Source organism: Bombyx mandarina, chromosome 22 (assembly GCF_030267445.1).
Source record: "Bombyx mandarina strain Sakado chromosome 22, ASM3026744v2".
In the NCBI taxonomy this organism is placed as follows: Eukaryota; Metazoa; Arthropoda; class Insecta; order Lepidoptera; family Bombycidae; genus Bombyx; species Bombyx mandarina.
This window is the reverse complement of record NC_143228.1, coordinates 9,303,639-9,313,926: the sequence shown is the minus strand read 5'-3', so window position 1 is coordinate 9,313,926 and position 10,288 is coordinate 9,303,639. Positions and strand designations below refer to the sequence as shown.

Here is a 10,288-nt window from a genome sequence, read left to right as displayed (position 1 = left end):
TGTTGAATGTCCTATATCATAATTGACACAAATAACGCAATTATATTTTTATTATTTGTACGTTTTAAGGGTTCCGTTTTATAAAACGTTTCCATAAATTTACATTATTGAACATTATACATTTTTAATATTAATGTGTAGAACACATCGATATGTTCATGTAATACTTGGTTTTTTGTTTTGGATCTTATCTAAGTTTATCTATAAGGATAGTGTATCTTGGGCTTTAGCAGGCCCTTTGAAGTTTGAACTGCTTGCGATTTGATTCGAGCGAACGTTTGTTCTACAGGTTCGCCTCAATAATGGTTTCTAGAAAAATAAAGGGAAATTACTGGTAGGACCTCTTATTAGTCCGCATGGGTAGGTACCACCACCTCACCTATTCCGGCCGTGAAGCAGTAATGTGTTTCGGTTTGAAGGGTGGGGCAGCGGTTGCTACTATACTGAGACCTTGGAACTTATATCTCAAGGTGGGTAGCGCATTTACGTTATAAATGTCTATGGGCTCCAGTAACCACTTAACACCAGGTGGGCTGTGAGCTCATCCACCCATCTAATCAATAATAATAAAAATGTACGCAATGTTACTGGAATGAACGAATGAATTGAAAATGGTTCGATCTAATGCCCAGATATTGTCAATTTTTTTTAAATAATAAGTAGGTACGATAGCAGAATATAAAAATACTCGGAAATAATAGGAAGTAGTAATTGCTCCACAAGGCCGAAGTCGTATCTGATGTTTACCTACTTACGGTCGATAAATATTGAATCTCGTTTTCTCATAGGCAGGTTTTAATTAATTTATGTACAGAACCAACGCAATACATACCAACGCATTCTAGGTTGATTTATGTGAAACAAATCGCATTAATAAAGTTGCCTTAGTTTCATCGTGATAACTTTTTAGTAAATTCATTCACCATTAATATTTTTTAATCATTAATGATTGGTGTAGATGTACCTATGCTTGGTATACTGATATAATAATAATAGTAAGAACTTAGAACTTCAGCAACACTTTTTATTGAAACACCATTTAAAAGAATTTATTAATAATAATTAAAATGCAGTCATGCTATACATTTTCTTTTTTGAAGTCGATTCCTCGTCCGCTTTCGCATCATCTGGCAGTAAGGGCTCCAATTGGATGTTCAGATCCCTTATTGCATCATCTAGGATTTTTATTTTACCCAATAATTTTTCCGCTTGCAAGTTATAACCGGGCTCCAACATTTTCCCAGTGGGGTTCTGTTTAAAAAGATATTCGGCCTGCAATATTTTAATGGCCAATTAATATATTATTTATCAGTACAAATACTAGGTACCTATATGTTCGGTTAATTGGATAAATACATACGAGAAAATCTATTGGGTCGTTCGGGCGTAGTTTGGCAACTTCTAATAGGCCCTTTGTAAGCGTAGGAAATATGTATTGTACTAAATAGTTCCTCATCGGTTCACTGGCAGCAGCTAGAGCGGCTTCTTCCTCTTCACGCAGCAAAGCGTACAGTTCGGACTAAAATTTTTTTTGTGCAATTAATTAGAAAAGTAAAAATATACCTACATTTTTTTATTACTTAGATGGGTGGACGAGCTTGCAGAGCACCTGGTGTTAAGTGGTTACCGAAGTCCATAAACATCTACGACGTAAATACGCCACCTACCTTGATATATCAGTTCTAAGGTTTCAGTATAGTTACAACGGCTGTCCCACCCTTCAAACCGAAACGCATTACTGCTTCACGGCAGAAATAGGCAGGGTGGTGGTACCTACCCGCGCGGACTCACAAGAGGTCTTACCACCAGTAAATACATATCATATTACGGTTTTACTGATTGCTTTTTTATACCCAATATTCCATTTTTTCCTCCCGATCAGTCCTCATTTTATTTTCCATTTCTTTCATCAGTTTTGCTTCCTTAGACCTTAATGTCTCTAATTCCTCTTTCTCTCTTTTTTTCGTAGCTTCTGCTATGGCTAAGTATTGAAAATTAAATAATCATGAAATGTAATATTATTTAAGTAATTAAAACAATTGAACTAAAAAGTTCACGTTTTTGCTTCTTTTTAATCTATCAATTATACTTAAATAAAATAAAAAATGTTTTTATCTATGTCACATTCATATTATCTTCGAAGGCATTCCTACCGACAAACTTATCATAAGTAGGTACATAATTAAAACTTATTTTCTTATATGGGGCGGAGACATGGACTCTGAAGAAGGTTGATCGTAGTCGGATCGACGCGTTTGAGATGTGGTGCTGGAGGAAAATGCTGCGGATTCCCTGGACGGCGCATCGGACGAACGCATCAATCCTGGAAGAACTAGGCGTCTCCTTAAGACTCTCCACCATTTGCCTACGTAGGATTTTAGAGTTTTTCGGTCACGTTTCGAGGAAAAAGGGTGACAATCTCGAAAGACTACTCATCACCGGCAAAGTGGAAGGAAAGAGGCCTGGGGGGCGTAGTCCCATGCGCTGGTCCGATCAGATTAAGACGACTTTGGAATCCAGCATCAATGTCGCTATCCACTGCGCGCAGGACAAAAGTGAATGGAGGAACAAAGTCCTAACAAAAGTGCTCAGTAAAGGTCACGACCCTCAGAACTGAGGAATACGACGCACGGAGGAGGAATTAAAACTACTCTTACGGTTTAATCTCGTTTTTGTTTTTATTATTTCCGATATTTCGAATACTTTACAGTTTTCGTGGTTACTAAATCATTTTAAAACTCATTTAAAGAAACAATTTTGCTTCTTGATTTCTGTTTCTCTATTGTCATGGCTTGTCACGACCTTTGCAATTGGACTTTTAACGAATACAAGGATGGTTAGAAGCATAATCATACTTTAAAAAATACAAAGAGGTCTGCTTATTTCTCTAGACTGTAAGAAGACGAATGTTTTCGAATGGTTAATTAACAATCAGATTTAAATCGAAGTCGAGGAACTAGCATCCCACAGATGGCGACCATACATAAATAATAGGCGTCAAATTATAAATACGACGTACCAATAAGTTTCCCATAAAGACATGGCCTTCCCATTCGGAGGGCCACAGTGGTATATATGCTTTTCATAGCATAATCACAATGTTCTTTCACGGGCACCACGAGAGGATGTATGTCAAGCTCATCAAAAAAATTCAGCGGAGTTATATCTCTCATGTCCCCTGCTCGAAATTCATTTAACCTTTTAAGAACTATTTCTTCATCTAGACGGTCATCGCCTTCGGGTTGCCGCATGGCTTTTTCGCAGATAAAATCGTCGGATGCTTCCAGAGATACCACAATATCTACAAAAGGTTTTTTGAGGGTAAATTGTGTTGACGACTCATCGGGCGTCAAGCATTTATCAGAGTTCACTAATACCTCGAATACCGCTGCCTACCTTCAGACAAGAAATCAAAGTCTCAAATGAATTATTGATAAGTATCATTAGCGCTAATACTCTTCACACAACACTGTTTTGCGGTACTATAAATAATAAATTTGGCAGAAGCGATACTTCACGCTTGTTCAAAGAATACTCTATAAAATACCGACATAGAGAAAATATTTTTACAAGTGCTGAAGGTGTTTTTAATGTTTTTATGGTAAATCGTCGTTGTCATAATCGTTCAAAACTTGATATACAGTCAGAATTTTAAAATACTTTATCATTCCTTAGAGTGGATTAACCCTAATCTAGCCTAATACACGTTATAATGGAGAAAATTTATCCTTTTGTCGGATTAACCTAAAGCTACATGCGAGTATACCATAAAACAAATAAATAGATTACTATCTCTCGAAATTAAGTATCTGTACACTGGTAGAATAAGCCACTAAAATTTGTATTCGTCTTTACATTATCATTCGGTATATGGCATAAGTCCCTTATCCGACCGTGACGGGGCAACAAAAGCTGTCGTCGGGCGAAACATGTCTTGTCGAATCCCCTGAAACCACTCTCGGTGCTTTTAGGACCCTCAAGCACCGGTCACCATCCTCGTTGAACACGTCGATTACGTCGAAGAGTTCTAGAGGGCTAGTGTCGGCAAATTGTCACCGGTTGAGCTTACCTATCCACCCGGGCGTAGCTGGAATAGCTCCGTAGGCTACCAGCGAATAGGCATAGAAAAAGTAGAAATCGCGATATTAATATTCCTTGAATGGCGCTACGTTTTTTTTCCTACCTAAGCTGATGGTCTAGAGAGACCATATCAGCGTCACCGGGCTAATAGGTGAGCTTACGGGGCTCGAACCTGACGACGTTGCTAACACAAACCCTAGCAAGAGCCGTGCTTCGCAGAATCTACCACCGGATCGGGAACGCAACCCACTGAGAAGATCCGGCGAGAAACTCAGTGGGCTGTATCTGTGGGTTAATTTACTCGCCGAGCCCTTCATCGCAAGCGACGGGTTCGACGAGAACGGTGACCGGTGCTTGGAGTACCTAAAAGCACCGTTAGTGGATCGGGAGGATCCGAGATGACGTGCTTGACGCCCTATGGCTTGGTGTTATTCGTCTTAATGGAATATAAATAACACATTATATGAATTGTTGGTCTAGTGTGTATTTTTTTTATGTTTCTATCTACCTGGTCTTTACCTGGTAATAACTTTTTCAAAACATTACTGTACAAATCAATGTCTTCATCAAAATCATCTTCGTTGCGCTCTTCCCCGGTCTCTGAATCTTGTTCGTCGCCTTTTTCAAATACTGACAAAAATTACAGTAAAAGTTATTTATTCACGGAGTATACTTTCCGTGAATATGCCGCGAATACAGAAAAGGTGAATATGGAAAAGCGCATTTAAAAAGGATATTCGGTTGGATGCCTACATATTAGAAATCTTTTTATTAATGTGTATGTATGGATGTACCAATTTGATTGGCGAATAAATAAATCTTTAGCCGCGTACATAGGAAACGGGTCGTATTTTTTTTTAAATCTGCGAATAGTGAAAACGAGAATGGAGGAGGCGCGAATAAGGAGCTTTTACTGTATTATTATTAATTATGTGAAAGTTTTGTAAGTTTATCCATTAATTATGTGTATCAATTTTGGAAATATTACATGAAGAACATTGTCCTAGAGAGGTCGGGAAACCATCAAGTACCCATCCTCTATTTGTTGCCGCACGGCACAGTAATCGTTGCCTTATATATCTGTAAATGAATAGTCCTGTTTTTACGACTGTTCAAACGGGGAAATAAAAATTAAAAGTATTTTTATAATGAAAAAGGTGCACCCTAGAATTTCTTCATCGTCGAGGGGGCGCCCAGTCTGGAGCATGGCCAAAGTGTGCTTCGCCGATTCTTGAAAGCCCTCTTCCTCACCAAAATCATCGTCGACTTCACTTGGTTCGGCCTCCTCACCCATTATAGGGCCTAAAGCTGCGGTTTCCCCTTTCTCCCAATGATTTACTCGCCATGTCTTCATTCGATCGTGAATGTTATTCAAATTAAAAATATAATGAATATACATGAACATGAAAAATTACAGTTAGTAAAACTCATTATGGAAAAAATAAATTCCAAGACGATGTTGTTAGAAATTGCTCACCATTTACGATTTTCAAATAAATCTACTCCTACTAATACTATTTATAAAAGTATAAATTAATATTTTTATCAAAATAATGTTGTGGTGTGATCGTTTGAACTCAAATAACATCCTTTATCTATTACTTTTCAAATATATTTTTTATGGCTGCGTTCTATGGCATTATTAAACGATTATGAAACACATGGCTTTTTATCGAATGACAAACAGAGACAGTTAAGTATGTAGGTACCTTATGTTTACACGTGTAGTGTTTACATACAGATATATAGGAACATTGAATGTACTGACCAAATCATCTATAGTATCCTGAACTATTGTCTCTGGAGAAATATACAATAATCCGTAAGATTCGCATATGAGGTTTGACAGAGTCGTCTTTCCAACCAGCGGAGGTCCGTAAACAATGACCTATCAATTTCGTAAAGACATCAACGCTTATATTCAATTGGAATTATTAGATATCCAACGCAAACATCAAATTCAAATACCTTGAAAGATTTCAAACCTCTCTCTTTTTTATATTGATTCATTAACATCGGAACATTTTCTGCGAATGTTTGCTCCGAAACCCACTGAAGACCCATTGTCTCAACGATAAAAGTAGGCTCCATTGTCAAATTTAGTGTTATGGAATCGTAAATTCTTTGCTATAAAATTTAAAATACTTTTTGTTAACATTAGAGTAAGGGTTTAGTTAATATTTTTTCGTTTTCAAACCATATAACCAAAATATAAAAAAAAGCAGACTTACGTCTATCTCAGGAATTAAAAAAGCATCTTCAGGTGGTATACATGTGAACATACCCGAACCAACGATTCTTCCTAAAGCTTTAACAATCTACAAAAGTTTTGCTCTCAATTACACATTTAATAAAACAAAAAAAATTAAAACGCTACCTTCAATTACCTCTCTTTGTTTGGAAATGTTTTGTTCCACACCAACTATGTAGAGTTTCTTGGGGAAATCCGTCACCAAGCTATACACAATTCTGTAAAACGAATGACGTTAATGGCGATAATGATGTCATTATAGCAAGTGGTTTTGCTCGAGAATCACCGTGGGTAATGCAAGACCCGTGTGCTTAGTGCGAGTTTCTTAACGTTCTCGATAGCGTAAAAGTAAGCTAATTTTGTATGCAGTTGGAACAGCGCCCCTAACGGCAAACGTACGCAAACGATCCCATTCCATACAAGTATGAGCTAACTTTTACGCTATCGAGAACGTTAAAAAACTCGTACTAAGCGCTCTGTGTCCTTAATGCGAGTTTTTTAACTTCTCGATCGCGTAAAGTTAACTCAAATTTGTATGGAGTTGAAACAGCGCCCCTAGCGGCACACGAAGTTAGTGAGTTAACTTTACGCGATCCAGAAGTTAAAAAACTTGCACTAAGCACGCAGTTTCCGCAACACTGTCTTTTTAAAAAGATTACAAAGATATAAAGCTCCTTGGTTTGTGACATATGGCCCGTGAACGGTGAGTCTTAATATTATTAGGGCACACCGTAATTATCTGCATTTCCTGCTGCAAGGTCATTTTGTAATACAATTTTTGGCAGATTAAAGCTATGCATACTTACTGTGCTAAATCGATAATATTAATCAGAGGAATTATATTGCCACCACGTCCGACTATTGGTAAAAGACGTTCACATTCCCATGCTTTTTGAAACCAATAAAATAGCACATCTTCACGACCACCATAAGTTATACCAGACGCAATCACTGTAGCCCTACAAAGTATTAATAAGAAAAAATATATTTAAAACACATACCACGTGATTTGAGTTTTTAACCTGGATGAACACAGGATTATCTACTTTTATTATGATAAAAAACGACCCGAGCAAAGCTGGGTATAAATAACTTCTATAGTAAATTTATTTATACCCAGCAGCAACGAATTTAAGGTACTATTTTATATACCTTTACTGCCTGTTACCTGCCTAAGTAACCACAATCTGAATTCTATAATCGCGGGTAGTTCTTACCTGTGTTGGAGACATACACAGAGAAACTTTCAGCTTTTATAAAATAACGAAGGTCTGGCTGTCGCGGGCTCTTGCTCTATTAGATTTGTTGAAACAAAATTTTAATCGAGAATATGATTGAGAAACGGGTGGGTGTCATGTCGGACTATACGGCAACCAACTTTCGTACCAACCTTTCCATTCTAACCACTGAGCAAGTTTTTGTATTTCTATACGGCACTAGGTATATTAAAGACTATGGTTTTTAATTATATTAAAGAGTAAAAAATTACTTACGAAAAAGATTTAACTACCTGATTTGGGATTTATATTTTCTAGCAATAGCAATCACATCATTTTCAATGTCATAGTGAATTTTATAATTAGGATGTGGCTTCCTTTTGCGGAAATCACTTTCTAAAAAAGGTAAATCTGGGGTATCCTAAAAAGTTATTATTAAAATATAATCTTAGATATATTTAAACTCGTTTGTCGTTATTTTTCGCTTTAACAGCTTGTCCAGAAGGAGTGAATTCGCCGCGATTCTCTCGTGCGTATCACGCGCGACCGTTTCGCCCAGAAAGAGCGTACCTACGGGCGAGCATTTGGGGACGAATTTAGTCAGTACGAACTACGAAGCTTACCGTCGCTAGAAGAGTCAAAAACGCAGGGAATATATAATCACGCGCGAGTCGAGATTCTGGCGTAGTGCACGCGATTTACGCGCGTATTTTAAATTCGCGCGATGCTTGTGGACGCGACTTGTGCCTAGTATCTCACTAACGCGCGAATGATTTCGCGCGAAATATTTCGCGGCAAATTCGCCCTTTCTGGACCAGGTCTAAGTTAAAACAAAACATACTGGGTCTAATGGTTTTGTGCAACCCCATGTTAGAACAGTCGAAATCAGAAGGAGACATCGTTTTTTCGAATCTTCAGCAGTTTCGTCGTCAGTTGCTACATCAGGTTTCGTTTGCGTTTCCAAATAGTCTTTCAGGACTAAAAAACATTGCATACATTACCAATTTTAAATTATGACAATGATGATTTATACTGGTGAATAAATTAAGCATTTGGTTGTTTAGGGCGTTTTGTGAATGTTCTAAGTACTATTATGTAGGTACTGTCGTCACAAATCAGGTTAACAGTAACTTCTTATTGTTTTAACAATAGCGCAATCCGGATTGCAATCATTTAGATCGTTAATTTTCGTCGTCCCCACATAGTTTAAAGCGATATAATAATATGTACTTACGTGCAAGATAATCCTTGGCAATTTTATGTTCATCTTTGTCACAACTGATATCAATTATAACTGTTCCGCAAGTAAGCATTTTAGGCAAAGCTTCTGTTTTGTCTACAACTCTTGCTACATTATCAAGTGTCTTAATCTTGGAATCCGTTACTGTGCCTAATCACAATAAGTTTAATAAGAAATATAATAATTTTCAAGACTACTTAGTGGTATTTAGTTGAATCTTATTTAGTATCATAAAAGTGCATACTGGTATTTTCTTTTTAAGCGGTCCGATGGTAAGAAAAATTGTTATGATAATTGTTTTAAATGTTTTAGGCGTAGTAGCAATGGCGACACGTGACAGAACGGTCTGGTTTAGCGGTATATAGACCTTCGCCAGCTACCTTCCACTTGGATTTGCACGGCTGTTCCTTTAGTGTATCGTTTGGCTAAGTTAATAAAAAAATAGTTTGCTTTTTTTAGTTTCGGAAAGGTCCCAAGTTTTTGAATATCAAACGTACGAATTTCAAACTCTACTTGCAACATTTACTTGAACTAAAAGGTCAACATTGCATGAACTTGTCAGTTATATGACATAATATTACTGAAAATAGAATAATTTACCTATAATTTCATAAATTTCTGCCGGTGGTACTTGCGATCCTGTGTCAATGTCTTCTCCCAGAACCGTTTCCGATTGTTCCTTCGTTAGTACATTACGCTCCAAAATTTTCGAAACGGCTTTTAAAATTTGCTCTCCTTGATATGAATCTAAATTGTTAATGAAATAGCGTCGATGTGAAAATAAATTGCTTGTATCAGTAACCGAAGGAATTTTCTCTACAGACCTCTTCATTTTTTTTTAAATGTTATGGAGCATATATAGTTATTATACGCACAGATACTTAAAATTAAAGACAAGCAATGTTAATATAATTATTTTTAATTAATAATTGTAAATAAAGGTTCAATTGAAGCTGTGGATAGTGACTATTGACGTTTTCCGATGTTAGCAAAGACAAATTATGTTTGACAGTGCTATTTTAATTTACAACAAAGGTTTAGTTAGTTCTATTGAGTTTTCATTATTGGAACGATGTTCGGATAATACTACTTACTATTAAGTTTATTCTATATTAGTTTAACTCATTTGTTTGGGATAATGGCACTATCACATCACAGACGTGCAGTTGAATAAAGGCCCATCCAATCACCAGCAGCAGTGTTCGAGTTCCAATCTCAGTTTGAAACCTCTGGGTCTACGAAGAGATTGGTTCTGTGTTTGTAGCATGTGTCCGATGAAGTGTTCCAAAGTATGTTCAAGATATTTGTGCCATGTACATTTTCATAAAGACAGTCAGTCTCCTTTGAAAATTAGTTCAGATTATTGTTTATAAAAAAATATACCTAAAGTATATTGAGTTTCAATAAAAATATTGGATCAAAATTAGTAAAATTAATTCTAACATTAAAAATGGCGCTATAAACAGGGCCTAGCCGTACTCGTCGAACTCGGTAAAAAGT

The 10,288-nt window shown here is 36.7% G+C and overlaps 2 protein-coding genes across 2 annotated transcripts; one reads left to right on the top strand and one right to left on the bottom strand.

Moving 5' to 3' along the window:
- Positions 1-1,049: 1,049 nt before the first annotated feature.
- On the bottom strand, positions 1,050-10,158 carry LOC114244816 (adenylate kinase 7). Its single transcript, XM_028176724.2, has 16 exons — positions 9,389-10,158; positions 8,783-8,938; positions 8,390-8,526; positions 7,842-7,969; positions 7,138-7,290; positions 6,468-6,549; positions 6,312-6,398; positions 6,049-6,207; positions 5,849-5,968; positions 5,244-5,428; positions 5,069-5,160; positions 4,600-4,710; positions 3,020-3,301; positions 1,854-1,981; positions 1,361-1,519; positions 1,050-1,272 (listed from the first exon to the last, which is right to left on the bottom strand). The coding sequence occupies exons 1-16, from the start codon at positions 9,618-9,620 to the stop codon at positions 1,063-1,065; spliced, it is 2,421 nt and encodes an 806-aa protein (XP_028032525.2). The 5' UTR covers positions 9,621-10,158; the 3' UTR covers positions 1,050-1,062.
- LOC149500335 (uncharacterized) lies at positions 2,261-2,779 on the top strand. Its single transcript, XM_089736996.1, has one exon. It carries the CDS (start codon positions 2,261-2,263, stop codon positions 2,615-2,617), a length of 357 nt encoding a protein of 118 aa, XP_089593122.1. The 3' UTR covers positions 2,618-2,779.
- Positions 10,159-10,288: the final 130 nt, after the last annotated feature.